Source organism: Pseudorca crassidens, chromosome 2 (genome assembly GCF_039906515.1).
Source record: "Pseudorca crassidens isolate mPseCra1 chromosome 2, mPseCra1.hap1, whole genome shotgun sequence".
Taxonomy (NCBI): Eukaryota; Metazoa; Chordata; class Mammalia; order Artiodactyla; family Delphinidae; genus Pseudorca; species Pseudorca crassidens.
The window spans coordinates 134,229,723-134,245,739 of record NC_090297.1 but is presented as its reverse complement, the minus strand read 5'-3'; the positions used below and the strand labels follow the sequence as shown (position 1 = coordinate 134,245,739).

Below are 16,017 nucleotides of genomic sequence, written 5' to 3'. Positions count from 1 at the left end.
TATGCATCTTAACTATCTAGGGCCAGTATCCTGTTTTTCTCCATCCCAAATTCCCCTCAGGGTGCACCGTTGGGGGTGGCTGCAGCAGTGGCTGATGGCTTTATGGCCACAATATGCTTTGTTTACTGAAGAGGCAGGTGACATTCCTTGTCCACAGAACTATTTGAGAGTACGTTGCTGATGAGATGTGCCATTATTCCTTAGTACATTAGTGTGTATTTCCTATAAGCATTCTCTTGTATAATCACAATACAACTATCAGAATCAGAAAATTAACATGCATACATAGGTACCTTGTACTTCAGACCCTATTCAAGTTTTGCGAAATGTTTCTTAGAATAAACAGACCAATCCAGGATGATGTTGTCTTTAGATTGTGGTGCCTCTTTAGTCTCTCTCATTCTGAAATAGTTCCCCAGTCTTCCCTTGACTTTCATGATGCACTTTTGCAGATTACAGAATGTAGAATATCTCTCATTTTGGGGTTTCAGTGTTTCCTGATGATTAGATCCAGACTCATTTTTGGTAGGAATATCCATGTTCTCTCCTTGCAACCTATCAGCGGGACCATGATTTTGATTAGTCATGGTGACGTTATTTATTTTGATCATTTAATTAAGATGGTATCTGCCAGTCTTCTCCATCGTAGTGTCTCTTGATTAATAATTACTTATGAATAAATATTTTTTAGGGAGGTTCTTGAAACATGTACATAACTCGTGACTTATCAAACTTTCAAATTATTTATATATTCATTTATATAAGTATGGACTCATGGCTTCCTATTCTATTCAATAGTTTTCTCCCTTTCCATATCTCTAACCTCCTTCTCAAATAGTGAGAAACCTGGATTCCATTATCCTGACTATATTTACTTTTTTCCTAATTATTTATTTTGATGCTTGTATTTTCCAGATTTGTAAATGAGAGCCCGTTCAAGCTAGCCTTTGCGTTCTTTTGACGTGCCCCACCTTCTCTGAGCATTGCCTTCTGGCATAGCTCTAGAGTCAGCTATTTTCCTGTCCCAGACCTGTTTCAGACCATTTCTCTAAGAAGTTCTGGTTCCTTTTAGTAGAGAATTGTATTTAGAAGCCAAGATCTAGGCACTAGATGTGCTATTGCTATTGGGGTGTTTCTGATCTCAAATCTTTTCATGGATAGAGTAGGGAATATTATATATTTTAAATTACATATCATATTTCATAATTAGTAATAAAAACAGATTTACATTTCCATCTATGTACATGAATACACCCAGGGCTGGCATCGTGGGCGTGAGACCTGTGTGGTTACACAGGGCCCCTCACTTAGAAAGACAGCTGCACTTGGTTTAATGCTCTGCTCTCACCATCTTGAAATTCTTAATTTTGAACAATGGACCCCACATTTCCATTTTGCACAGAGCTCTACAAATTAAGTAGTCAGTTCTGAATACACCATAGGGTTCCTTTTAGTTTTTTCTCTTTCTATTTCTGTAACTCCTTTCTCTGATAGTAAGAAACCTGGCTGAAATTATGAATAAATTTACTTATTTGATTATGCCCCTTCTAGGTAACGAATTTCCCATAACTACTGCTTCCTCCCTGATGTGGATACTCTCCTCATGGCATCTAGGCTATGACACCCCATGCTGAGCCACCACTTCCACATGGTTGCACTTCCCACAATATTCAGGTTCTGACAGTTCATGCAAGACTGCTTCTCCATGGAGATGCCCTGCTCACCCCACTTGGACTCTGACACTCTCTTTCCCCACTGGCTGGCTGTCCTCCCCACACAAATTCTCCTTTACTTTGCTGGGCCTCTGACAATCCATTCCAAGCTGCCCCTCTGTAGGTATAGTGTTTATACAAACGAAGAAACAAATGGATATAGACTAGCCTAGAATAGAGAATATGAGTATATCACAAGAGTAAGCACTGTTTCCTGAAACTTTTTAAAGTTCAGTCATATATCAATGTATGTGTGTGTATGTGTGTGAACATACATGCATGTATGTGTGTGTATAACTGAATTGTATTGTAAAATATACTTTTTACTATGGAGCAGGGTAAAATAAAATTCAAAAACCACTGGTACATACAGTATGATCCCAATTTTGCTTGAAAAAAGCAGACCCCGCCTCTATACACAAAGTAACAATATGAGGTGATGGATGTGTTAACTAACCTTATTGTGGTAATCATTTCACCTTGTATACCTTAACCTTATACGGTGCTATATGTCGATTATAACTCAATAAAGCTGGAGAAAAAAAGTGAACCAACTTTTAACAACTGAGGGGAGGCTTAAAGGACAACTTTCATTTCTTAATCTATGTTCTGTATTACTTTAATTCTTAGGACAGAGGAAGTTGTGTATTTATTTTAAAGATAAAATTAAAAATGTGTGTGTGTGTGTATATATATATATATATATATATATATATATATATACACACACACACACAAACAAAGGAAAAAACTGAAAGGAAAAACACCAAAAATATTTATATCTGAATGGTGGTATTATAGACAACATTTGCATTCTTCTTTATAATTTTATACATTTTCTAAGTCTCCTGAAATGAGAATTTATTACTCTGGTAGTTTTCCATTTACATTTTCAAAAGAAATATATTTGACAAATTATTTGTAGAAATGATAGAAAGTAGAAATTTCTAATGTTCTATTAATAAATACTTAATGGCCACTTTGTGTATACCAGGCACTGTACTAAGTTGTTGGGAATACGCTGGTAAATGAGATCAACCCACTTCCTGCCCTCATGGACTTAGAATCTAATGAGGAAGACAGCTATTAAACAAGTAATTACAATAATGTGGGATAAGCGTTGGTAGCAGGTATTGAATTCCTTTGAAAGTGCGTAGCAGCGTGAAGGTGAGGTAATCTAACCTAGACTAGGGTTTGGGAAGTCTTCCTAGGGGAAGACTTAGGCTAAGAGCTAAGAGCTAAGTAGGAGTTAGCCAGGCAACCTGAAAAAAGGACTGCATTTTAGGCAGAGGGAATATTGAGAAGTAAGTTCAGCTTTCTTCTTTTGCTGAAAGCAGACTCACAAGAGATGTAGTTGTGGAGCTGGAGAGGAAACAAGGAAGCTGAGGAAGGTCTGGCAAACCCTCTTAAGGGAAACATGCGAAAATGTCTTTGCAGCTTCTTCCATCTGCACTTGCAGCTTTTCTAGATAGCTCAATGGAAAATATAGTAGTTCTTGAAGCCACTAAACTAGTCACTTATTCACTAAAGGGAGACACTTGTGTGTACAATAAAGGACGGCACTTCTATGAGATTTTCAGCTTCTTTTTTTTTTTTTTCAGGTCTTCATTTATTGCTAGAGGTTTCTCTTCAATTGTGAGAAAGTTTATTACTGATCACTTCAAAACATTAACATGCTGGGAAAGATCCTAATGGAGTAGCACAACTTACGTGTCTACAGACATCATTCTCCAATTTGCCATTTATGGATGAGTAATATGCATTAAATAAACATGGTATTTTATGGCATTTGTATTGACTGTATTGGTTGTATTGATTAGGATTATAACAGAAAAACAGCTCAAACTAGCTTAAGAAAAAAAATGGATTATAAATATAAATGCTTGTTTTTTCTCCCTGCATATCAATTCCCTCCTCTTCTCTGATCCAAATGAGGGGAAACATGGCTGCCAAAATATCTTGCACTTTACATCTCACAGTCCAAGTTCTCAAAGAGGGGCTGGCCTCTCTCAATTCCAATTCCAAAATGTCCAGGGGAGGATTGTAATTGGCCAAGCTTGGGTCAGCTGACCATCCCTAGACCAATCACTATGGCTGGGGGTTTGAGAGTGAGGCAATTTTGTGTTGTTCTGAGAGCTTCACATACATTAACTCCTCATACAACCCTTGAAGGTATACATTATTATTAACCTCATATTATAGGTAAGGAAATTCAGAGAGGAGTTTTCAGAAGGAAGGCATAAACATTGTAGCAAATGCTGAAGTTTGCCCAAAGAAAATGGTAGCACTTCTGGTATTCCCCTTCCCGCCTTTTCTGGTATTCCCCTTCCCCCCTTTTCTGGTAACTCTTCCCCATTACCCCATCCAGAGAAGTTTTCATGTTCTTCTGTGACTTGCTGTTTTATTTTTCAGTAAACTTTGGAGATCTTTTTAAGCCCTATATACCTATTTCATTCTTTTTTTTTCAACCAGTGCTTAGTATTACATTAACTATTCCTATGTTGATGAACAGTTACTTTGGATTAAATTTTTCACTATTAGAAACAATACTGTGGGATGAATTGGGAGATTGGGATTGACAGATATACACTAATATGTATAAAATAGATAACTAATAAGAACCTGCTGTATAAAAAAATAAATAAAATAAAATTCAAAAAAAAAAAGTAGAATGAGGAATAAAAAAAAAAAGAAACAGTACTGTGTGGAACTTCCCTGGTGGTCCAGTGGTAAGGAATCCACCTTACAATGCAGGGGACGCGGGTTAGATCCCTGGTCAGGGAACTAGGATCCCACATGCTGCGGGGCAATTAAGCCCGTGCACCACAACTACTGAGCTGGTATGCCTCAACTAGAGAGCCCGTGTGCTGCAAAGTACAGAGCCCACCCGCCCTGGAGCCTGTGCACCACAACTAGAGAAGAGAAAACCTGCACGCTGCAACTAGAGAGAAGCCCACGCGCTGCAACAAAACATCGCACATGCCTCAGCAAAGATCCTGCATGCCGCAACTAAGACCCGACGCAGCCAAAAATAAATAAATAATAAATAAGTCTTAAAAAACAAACAAACAAACAAAACAATACTGTGGGAATTCCCTGGCGGTCCAGTGGCTAGGACTCCAGGCTTCCACTGCAGGGGGCCACGGGTTAGATCCCTGGTCGGGGAACTAAGATCCTACAAGCCATGTGGCGCAGCCAAAAGAAAACAAAAAACAAAACAAAACAAACAAAACCAATACTGTGACCATACTTGAACATGTATCTTTGTGTAAATGTAAAAGTAATTTTTAGGAATTGCTAGGTAAAAGAATATATGAATTGTACACATAGCATGTATATTGTGTTTACAAACTGAGTATATGTATTGATAGATACTGCTACAAAGACTGGTTTCAATTTACACATGGGCCAGTTTGTCCTTCATACTAACCTCAACAACTCTAAACAGGTAACTTCTAAAGCCTGGGGCATAGATAAGGGTTAATGTGGGCCCAGAGAAGGGACATCTAATCCAGCATGTCAGTTAAGCCTTCTTGGAGGAGGTGACTCCTAAGCTGAGTCTTAAAAAGACAAATAGGAGTTAGACAGTAAAAGAAGTGTGAAATGGATTTAAAAGTTAAAGGATGGAAAATATCTAGTGTTAGTGAGGATTTAGAGCAACCAAAACTCTCCTACATTACTTGTGAGAGTAAAATTGGTGAAGCCACTTTGGAAAACCATTAGATAGTATCTACTAAAGCTAAACATCACGTATCCTTTGTTCCAGAAAAATACCTAACAAAATGCATATCTATGGTCACCAGAAGACATGTACTAGGATATTCATATGAAAGCCATGCTCATCAGCAATAGAATGGATAAGTAAAGTATACTATAATCTCATACAATGAAACACTATACAGCAATGAAAAATAAATGATCTGCAAGTATAAATGAAAATATGAATGAATCTCAAACACATAATATTGGGTGAAAGAAGTCAGACACAATGATTACATACTGTCTGATTCCATTATATAAAGTACAAAAATATGCAAAAATCAATGTATGCTATTAAAGTCAGTATAGTGTTACCTTTGTGGAGTTGGGAGGAAATGCGTAGAGACTGAAAGGGAGCATGGAGAAGGCTTCTGAGGTACTGGTAATGTTCTGCTTTTGGACCGAGATGCCGATGACATGGGTGCATTTTAGTTTGTGAAATTCATCAAGCAGTACACACACACATGCTTTTCTATATGAACATTATGCTTCAATAAAAAGATGGAAATAAGAGAAGGGGGTATTTGCTTTCAAGACAGAGGAAACAGCGTAAGTACAGACACAGAGGCTTGGTGAGTTCACCTAGGAGCAGCCCTTAGAATGGAAAGAGAAGGAGACCTTGGGAGTGGGAAGGAGACAGGAAATTTACTCAGTAGTGGGAATAAGATTGGCCTGGATCCCTTCTGATTCTAAGAATCTATGCTTTTATGATTAGCCCAAGGCCATATAGCTAGTTAATTGTCAAAAATTATAAGACCCTATGGAAGACTGAAAACATGACCATAATATTTTGCTGGTCCTCTTATTAAGAGGTGGAGCCTATTTCTCCATCTTTTAAAACTGGGCAGGCCTGTGACTTACCTTCATTAATAGAACGTGGTGGGAGTGATGTTGTGAGAGCCTTGGAGACTAAGACTCAAGAGATGATACAGCTTCCGCTCTTGCTCTCTTAGAATACTGAGCCACTGTGCTTTAAGGAAGCTCAGTGTTATGGATTGAATTTGTTCCCCAAAATTCATATGTTGAAATCTTAACTCTTTTTTTTTAACATATTTATGAGTATAGTTGCTTTACAATGAAATCTTAACTCTTAGTACCTCACCATATGACATTAAGAAATAGGGTCTTTACAGTACACACACACACACACACACACACACACACACACACACACACACACACACGGAGAATGCCATGTGAAGATGAAGCCAGGGATGGGGTGATGCTATGCACCAAGGAACACCAAAGATTACCAGGAAACCACCCAAAGCCAGGAGGGAAGCAGAGAACAGATTCTCCATCACGGTCCTCAGAACGAACCAACCCTGCTGACACCTTGATCTCAGACTTACAGTCTCCAGAACTATGAGAAAATAAATTTCTGTTGTTTAAGTCACCCTGTGGTACTTTGTTACAGCAGCCCTAGCAAGCTAATATACCTCTTGTTCTCCAATAGGTTAGACTGTTTACATTAGCTTGCTAGGGCTGCCATAACAAAGTACCACAGATTGGGTGAGTTAACAGAAATTTATTTTCTCAATGTTCTGGAGACTGTAAGTCTGAGATCAAGGTGTCAGCAGGGTTGGTTTCTTCTGAGACCTCTCCTTGGTTTGTAGATGGCTGTCTTCTCCCTCTGTCTTCACATGGTCGTCCCTCTGTGTGTCTGTGTCCAAACTTCCTCTTCTTATAAGGACATCAGTCATACTGGATTAGGACCCTCCCTTAGGGCCTCATTTTAACTTATTTACCTCTTTAAAGACCCTATCCTCAAATACAGTCACTTTGTGAGGTACTGGAGGTTAGGGCTTTAACATATGAATAGGGAGGTGGGTATAATTCAGCCCACAAGAGGCCAGTGGAGGAGAACCGAGACAGCAGCACCAAATGCTAGATATGTGAATTGCCAACCTTTCATCTCAGCTGAGCCTCCAGCTGAATGCTGTTACATGAGTGAGCCTAGGTGAAATCAGCAGCAGAACTATTCAGACAATCCACACAATTGCAAGAAGTGATAAATCGCTATTGTTTTAAGCCACTAGGTTTTGGGATTGTTTCTTATTCAGCAATAGATAACTGAAAGAGAAACCCATTTCACATAAATTCTAAGCCAGTCTCAGTTCCACTACACTAGTTAGTGGTAGGCTACATGTTAAATGGATTGTTTAGTCAGCTATTTCATTATTACCATAGAAAAGGAGTGGTACTAATTTACTTTTTTTAATTAAAAACAAATTTTTTTTTTGCGGTATGCGGGCCTCTCACTTTTGTGGCCTCTCCCGTTGCGGAGCACAGGCTCTGGACATGCAGGCCCAGTGGCCATGGCTCACGGGCCCAGCCGCTCCGTGGCATGTGGGATCTTCCTGGACCGGGGCACGAACCCGCGTCCCCTGCATCGGCAGGCGGACTCTCAACCACTGTGCCACCAGGGAAGCCCTGGTACTAATTTATTAATTTAAAATGAATAGATATTATTGCTACTAGTAACATTTATATAGCACTTTGCCAATTGTTTGAAATAGTCTCTTAATAATTTATAAAGTTTTTTAATCCAAGAAGTATTGAATCATAGACCCTTGGGGCTAAAAGGAACAAGAGGTCATTTAATCCATCTCCTTATCTTCAAAGAGAATGACTTATTCTATGCCAGCCAGGTAAGAATCCTCCTTCTCACTGTCATCCAAAAAAACTTTGAAAAATATCGATCTGTAAATGGAACTGTATTTGGCCCTCTATAGGCCTTTAAAGATTTAATACAACAACAGTTCAAAGACAAACCATACATAAAACCCAAAGTACTGCATGTGCAAACAGCTTAAAAAGAATGGCTAAAAAGGATATGGTATGTACAGGCAATACTCGGACATACTATGGCTTCATTTCCATACCATTGCAATAAAGCAAATATTACAATAAAGTGAGCCAAACAAATTTTTTGGTTTCCCAGTCTATGTGAAAAGTTATGTTTATACTCTACTGGAGTCTATTAACTGTGCAATAGCATTGTGTCTAAAATAACGCCACAATATACAGACTTCAATTAAAAAATACTTTATTACTAAAAATGCTAATCATCATCTAAGCTTTCAGCGAGTCAGAGAAGTAACATCAAAGATCACTAACCACAGTGGCTCAGTGGTTAAGAATCCACCTGCAGGGGACACAGGTTCAAGCCCTGGTCAGGAAAGATCCCACATGCCGCGGAGCAACTAGGCCCGAGCGCCACAACTACTGAGCCCACGTGCCACAACTCATGAAGACTGTGCATCTAGAGCCTGTGCTCTGCAACAAGAGAAGCCACAACAGAGAAGCCCGTGCACTACAATGAAGAGTAGCCCCCGCTCGCCGCAACTAGAGAAAGCCTGCATGCAGCAGCGAAGACCGAAAGCAGCCAAAAATAATAAAATAGATAAAATAAATAAATTTATTAAAAAAAAGATCACTAACTGGAGATCACCATAACAAATATAATAATAATGAAAATAATAGTGAAAAAGATTGAAATGTTGCCAGAATTACCAAAATGTGCTACAGAGACACAAAGTGAGCAAACACTGTTGGAAAAATGGTGCCAACTGACTTGTGTGATGTAGGGTTGCCACAAACCTTCAATTTGTTAAAAAATGCAAAATCTGTGAAGCTCAATAAAGCAAAGTGCAATAAAATGCGGTTTGCCTGTATATACAACAGAATTTTATTCGTGAAAAAGAAGGGAATCTTGCCATTTGTAACAACATTTGTGTTAAGTGAAATAAATCAGACAGAGAAAGAAGACTACTTGTATGATTTCGTTTATATGTGGAATCTTAAAAAGCCGAACTCATAAAAACGTAGACTAGAAAGATGGTTAGTAGGGGCTGAGGGGGAGGAGGATTGGTATTGGTCAAATGATACAAACTTCCAGTTACAAGATGAATAAATTCTGGGGCTCTAATGTACAGCATAGTGATTATAGTTAATAATACTGTATTACATACTTGAAAGCTGCTAAGAGAATAGATCTTAAATGTTCTTACCATAAAAAGAAATGGTAATTATGCGCCTGCTAGAGGTATTCGCTAACTCTATGGCAGTAATAATTTTGCAGTATATAAGTGTATCAAATCAAGGCACTGTACACCTTAAACAATGTTATATGTCAGTTAAATCTCAATAAAACTAAAAAAAGGGTTGGTTGGCCTGGGGTGACCCAGCACTGGAGCCTACAGGCCCTTTGGGGGGTTGATGGCAGACTCTGGGAGGGCTCACGCCAGGGAGTGCCTCCCAGGGTTTCTGCAGCCAGTGTCCTTGTCCCCGCGGTGAGCCACGGCCACCCCGCTTCTGCGGGAGACCCTCCAACACTAGCAGAATAGCACACATGATTGCAAAATGTGGTAAGCTTCATGACATTGGTCTTGGCAACGATTTCATGGATATGACACCAAAAGCACAGGCAACAAGAACAAAAATAAACAAGTGCAACTACATCAAACTAAAAAGCTTCCGCACAGCAAAGGAAACAATCATCACAGTGAAAAGGGAATGAGTGTCGCTATACTGGGACCCACATTTCAAGATTTGGCAACAAATGTGAATCGCAGTATCAGCAGTCTTCCTCTGATTTTTGTGGGCCGTGACTCTGGATATTTGGGTGGCTCTGTGATTGGTGGAGTTCTTTTTGACAATATGAATCATTTTCTTCTTTTGGGGGTGTCAATGTTCGCTACCACAATTGGTCTTTATCTTGTTCCATTTTGTAAGACTGCGGTGTTACTGATTGTCATGATGTCCATCTTTGGTGTTTCAATTGGCATTCTGGATACAGGTAATCCTATTGCTGGGAATAAACCTAACAAGGAGAAGACAAGCATACAAAGCCCAGGGACATTACTGGATATGTGCTGGCCCATAAAATGGTATAAGTTTTGTGAAAACTGTGAAACCACAAAGCAGTCTCAATAACTGATGACTAGTTTAAAAGTTTCTCTGTTTTATATAAATATATAAAATAGAAAGGATAATAAGAACAAAATAAAGATTAACAGGTATAGAATTCAATGCATTCCTCCCTCAGTAAAAAATTTCTGGGGCTTCCTTGGTGGCGTAGTTGTTGAGACTCTGCCTGCCGATGCAGGGGATGCGGGTTCGTGCCCCGGTCTGGGAGGATCCCACATGCCGCGGAGCGGCTGGGCCTGTGAGCCATGGCTGCTGAGCCTGCGCGTGCGGACCCTGTGCTCCACAACGGGAGAGGCCACAGCGGTGAGAGGCCTGCGTACTGCAAAAAATTCTGTACTTGTACCATAGAATAAAACGTTGAGTTAAAAAAATAAATAAATAAAAATAAATAAAACTAAAAAAAGAAGAAAAATGCTACATATGAAATTACATTTTTCTTCCAATTTATCTACACAAATATTTTGAGCCCATGTAGGTAATATAGACAGAGATTAACATAACTATACAAACATATGCATTATATAGGTAAAAGAAAAGATTTTGAGAAACATGACAGCTCCCAAATATTTGAAGGGCTGTTGTGTAGAAGAAAAGTGAAATTTATTCTGTGTAGCTACTGGGTGGAACTAGGACCAGGGGTGAAACAGATGGAAGTTTCAGGGTGGCATGTGTCAGTTTACCTTTAAGAAGAACTTTCTGACAATTAGAACTCTTCAAAATAAATGGGCTCCCTCACTGGAGTTATTGTACAGGGAATTCCAGAAGATTATCCTAGATGACCTCTAAGGTTCTTTCTAACCCTATGACATTGAGCCGTATGTCAAAATTAAACACATTTGGGGGATGTAGAGGGAGGTAATTGACTTTTATAGGCAAATAATTGTTAACCAGCTGTGGTTATTTTAGGTAGGGGCCAAGTAGAGTACAGGGAAACTATTATGTCTCTATGGATAAGTCTGAGATTTTCCTAAGAGGGAGGCAGGATCTGAGTAGAACCCTGAACACTGTAAAGGGAGTCATTTGGGCACCATACTGGGGAGAATCTGAGTATTGCAAAAGTCAGAGTTAAAAGGAAGACATCCTAGAAATAGGCCTATTGGATAAAACATATATGCCTGCTATAGAAGGGGTGGGTATTTGAGGAACAGGAGCTGATGAACATTAGGCAATTATAATCCAGTGTATCCTGGAAAATAATTTTGAAACATCAGGTGAAAAATTTAGACATTGTACATGATGAAGGGGAGGGGAAGCACAATCAAAGCAATGAGAGGAAGAAGTATTTTTCTTTTAGTGAATTGCTTGGTGAGGAACCTAGAAAGAAAAGGGTAGCAGCAGGAGAATCCAGCAGAGAGATGATCTGAGTCTAAATGAACACTGTATCCATATAGACAGAGAGAAAGAAATATTGACTAATATGGGAGAAAATGTAAGGATGTGGCAATAGCCTGGAAATCCAGATGGGTAAAGACAGGGACCAGTGAAGCATTGCTTACCAGTTCCCTGCTTCTGGAAATAGTGGTATTACTCCGATTATAGGGAAGGTAAAGATGATGAGCATCTATGTCTTCATTGTGCCTTGTTGGTGTTGACGATGGGTTTGATTTTTGGGGCCGTCCCCTGGCCACTGCTCGGGTGAGGCTGTCCCTGTGCTACTGTGTACCATCCCTGCTCCTGTTTTTCATCTGGTTTCTGCACCTGCCTGGAGTTCACAGCTGCCCTCATTTCAGCTTGAGCTAATACTACTTGGGATTGTTTTAAATGTTTTAATCGTTTTAAATGTTTAATTGTAATTCTCAGGTGAGTCACTTGGGCTTGGTTACATTGAGATGAAATAGTGTCCTGCACCTAAGTAAGTAGGTTTCTCCCTGGTCTTTCAACACCCCCACCCCCAATTCTGAAAATTCCCATTTCACTTTGAAAAACATCTCCACTTACAAGATATTTGCTTCAGTCTAGGCAGGATCTTAAGACTCTCTGGTAGAGGAATATTCATATGCTAAACAAAGGTAATATTTCACATGCAATAGTTCACATGTGCAGGTAACTGGTGATGACCAGGTAGGAATGACTAATAAAGTGATATATGATTCCACCTGTTTTTATTGGTTGATTGGTGTTTTTGTTTTTAGTTAAATAAAGGTGGCAGGTGGTGGATAGGGGCTCACATGAATAAATACTGTAGACTTTGTTTTATTATCTAAGCATATACCACTTGAAAAAAATTAGGCCTGGAAAAGTTGATGGATTTCTGAAAACATTACATTTTTTGTACTAATAGTAAGTGCTTGTATGACACTTTTTATATGCCAAATACTGTTTTTTTTTTTTTTTTTTTTTTTTTTTTTTTGCGGTACGCAAGCATGTGGGATCTTCCTGGACCGGGGCACGAACCCGTGTCCCCTGCATCGGCAGGCGGACTCTCAATCACTGTGCCACCAGGGAAGCCCTCAAATACTGTTTTAAGTGCTTTATGTATATTAACCAATTTAATTCTCACAACAGCCCTGTGAGGTAGGTACTGTTGCTATCATCATCACTTCACAGATGAAGAACTGATGCACAAAGAGGTTAAATATTTGTCTAAGAGCAAACGAATATTGAGCCCAGTTTTGACCTCAAGCACTTAAGTGCCTCCCTTAACCACCGCACTATACTACACTTACCCATTACATACTATGAAAGAATTAGAGAAGCCAGACCATTATCCCCCAAATTAAATTCTCTCAGATAATAAAAATCAAACAACAAACCAAATCATGGCTCTATGACCACCCTTATCCCTTGTCAATGATTTTTTTTTTCAGTAGTTGCAACACTTCAGGAATTAAAAGGAAAAGACAAAGTATTTAAACACAGGAAAACTTTGACCAAATGGAAAATTCATATTGTATCCAGTGCTAAAGCATAGTGTTTCTGTTCCCATCTGGTGGGCAATTTCAGTTATTTCTGGTCATACCCTGGATGGCAACGGAATAATTTCAGAGGACTTTTATAGTAGTGAGTATTAATGGTTCATCTAAGGTCAGCCCGGTTCTATGAAAGACATGTAAAGGAGAGCTGTATCCACCTTTTTCCCTGAAATTTATCTTCCCAATGGTTGTTTCGTTGCTTCTTTGCAATGGCTCCCACATCCTCTGCTTTAAAGCAAATTTTCAGTGTGGTACCTCCAATAGTTGATGCTTTTTCTAAAGGAAATAGGGAAGCTAAATGAATAGCTAAAGAATAATTATCAAGTTCTTTGAGAATGTAAAAAACTGGATCAATATTAACATGCAAGAATGCTCAGTAGGGGGGAGATGATAAGTGAATATTTATACATGTATATGTATGTGTGCGCGCATTAAAAACATTTCTGCCTGAGTCACTGTCTTTAGACAACATAAGTTAAAGTTCTCATTCAGAAACAGGGTCAAAGGTAGTTTTATTTTTCTGCTTTGTCATCAAAGGAGACCTGACCACGTGCACTATATATAAAGCATGCCGGTAGGAAGATTAGCTTTACTGTCAAGCAATATAAGGGTAACAGAAACACACGTGGTTACACGGTAAAGGAGTTCAAGAGGAATTCATAGTAATACGATAGGAGGAACAGGGTCATAACTGCTTCTCCAATGAGACTGTAGAGTGCAGACAACCGAGGGGAGTGCAACTTAACATTATGAAATAGTTTCAAAAAATTACAATGAAATAATGTACCTTTTTATTATCTTCATGTAAATTTTATATCATTTACTTTTGACAGTAGGTCGGCTTGGTGACGAGGGTATTTAAAGGAATTCTCCCGGGCATTTTAGGGAGCCTCACCTGGATGGCAAGCACCAAACGCCTCGTGCTTTTCTGTCCCAACTGTGCCTGCTAAAGAGCGAGCTGTGCACCTGGGGCGCTCAGCGCGACTGATTGATTTGACAGGTGGAGGTGGGACAGGGAAGGCTCTAGACTGACCAACTCTAAAAAAGGCGGTAGCATGTAGAAACGAACGTGGGAGGAGGTGGCTAAGGCGGATTCGGATGTGGGAGGCCGAGGTGCCGCGAACGAACCGAAGGGCCGAAAGACCTGAAGCAGCGGTAGGCGTGCCAGTGAGGTAGGTACGGGGGCTGCGGGGGACGGGGGCGAACCCACCCTCCAAGGAGAAGGGAGCGCGCGGACTAGCCGGGGCCGGGGCGGGGCGGGGCGGGGCGGGGCGGGGCCGGGCCGCCGGGAAGCCCTCCCTCCGAGTAGCGGAGGTGACTGGTCGGGTGGGGGGCGGGAGACGCTCTGTCCCACGCTCTCCTAGTGCTCGGTGGTTTAAAGATGGCGGCGGCGGCAGCGTTGAGGGCGCGGAGCCGCGGAATGGGGAGGGAAAAGGAGAATCTGTGAGGCGTCGAGAGGCAGCGCAGCGGCTGCTGTGAGGAGTCGGGTGGGGAGACGCCGGTGGCCGGACCGCTCAGGGCCGGGGCCTCGACTGGGAAGGAGAGGCCAGAGCAAGCGCCTGGAGCCCGAGGCCGGAGCCGAGGAGGAATGTGACCACGGGTCGGCGGGGGCGCGGGAGTACGCAAGTGCAGGGATGGGGCAGCAGGTGGGCCGCGTCGGGGAGGCTCCGGGGCTTCAGCAGTCGCAACCCCGCGGGATCCGGGGCAGCAGCGCAGCCAGGCCCTCCAGCCGCAGGCGGGACCTGGCGGGGCGCACCGCAGAGGCCGGCTTCAATATCTTCACCCAGCACGGTGAGTGTGTCCGGGAGCCGGCGTGAGGGCGTGGGGAAGGCCGGAGGTGGGGTTGAGGCGGGGTGGGAGGCAGACAGGCAGCTCTAGGGGGTCGAGGGGTGCCCAAGAGTGGGGGCGGAATCTGCTGCCATCTGGGCCAGTCACACCCCTCCCCCCCTCCCGTCTCCAGCCTGGCTGGCAGCTCCCGGGGGCGGAGGAGGAAAGAGAAGTGGTCTTAGGGACCTTGGATGGACTGTCTTCTGCACTGGGACGCGACTGTGGGGCTCGGGGAAGACGGTGGATAGTGTCCTCAGGGGAGAGAAGGATGAAGGGAGGTGTGAGCTCAGTCCAGGTGTTAGTAGAAATCGGTCGTTAGCGAAGGGAGCATGAGTTGTGCCTCGAGGGACTGGGAAATAGGAACTGAATCTCAGCAGGTAGTGGCCTTTGAAGTATATACGTATAAATCAGGCAATGAGCAGTGTCAGGATAGTGAAGTGTCCTGAAATACCCTTCTACGGGAAAGATAAGGGTAGTATCTTAGCACTTTGAATTTCTTTTTTTTTTTTTTTCCAAACTGGAAATGAAGGGCTTTGCCAAACCATCCTCTGTGCTGCTCTTTTGAGTAGGACACATTTCTGAGATGGCTGGCAGGGGTTAGAGGTTGGTGGGCATCGTTAGGACTTTGGATACAAACAAGAGTTTTTTTTCCTACCAGGTGTGCATATATATATATATATATATATATATATATACACACACACACACACACATACATATTTACATCCTCTATATGGTCTGGAACCTATTACTTTGTCCTCATTATCAAGGTATTTTTAAAACAGTTGTCTCCAGACTTGTGATCACGTACTCCAAGAATTTATGTATCTTTATTACTGTACTAATGGGTAACTTAGAAATGTACACAGAAACAG

General features: G+C 41.2%; 1 protein-coding gene and 1 long non-coding RNA gene across 8 annotated transcripts in view; both read left to right on the top strand.

Moving 5' to 3' along the window:
- The window catches only part of LOC137219740 (uncharacterized), a 40,323-nt gene extending 36,823 nt beyond the window's left edge, over positions 1–3,500 (top strand). For all 4 annotated transcript variants that reach the window (XR_010941227.1, XR_010941226.1, XR_010941228.1 and 1 more), the window contains one exon: positions 3,314–3,500. This is a non-coding gene — a long non-coding RNA (uncharacterized lncRNA). The remainder of the gene's footprint in view (positions 1–3,313) is intronic.
- An 11,131-nt stretch (positions 3,501–14,631) lies between these two features.
- The window catches only part of ABL2 (ABL proto-oncogene 2, non-receptor tyrosine kinase), a 108,555-nt gene continuing 107,169 nt past the window's right edge, over positions 14,632–16,017 (top strand). For all 4 annotated transcript variants that reach the window (XM_067728763.1, XM_067728759.1, XM_067728761.1 and 1 more), the window contains exon 1: positions 14,632–15,106. In XM_067728763.1, the coding sequence (XP_067584864.1) occupies positions 14,950–15,106 (157 nt within the window). In that variant the 5' untranslated portion in view covers positions 14,632–14,949. The remainder of the gene's footprint in view (positions 15,107–16,017) is intronic.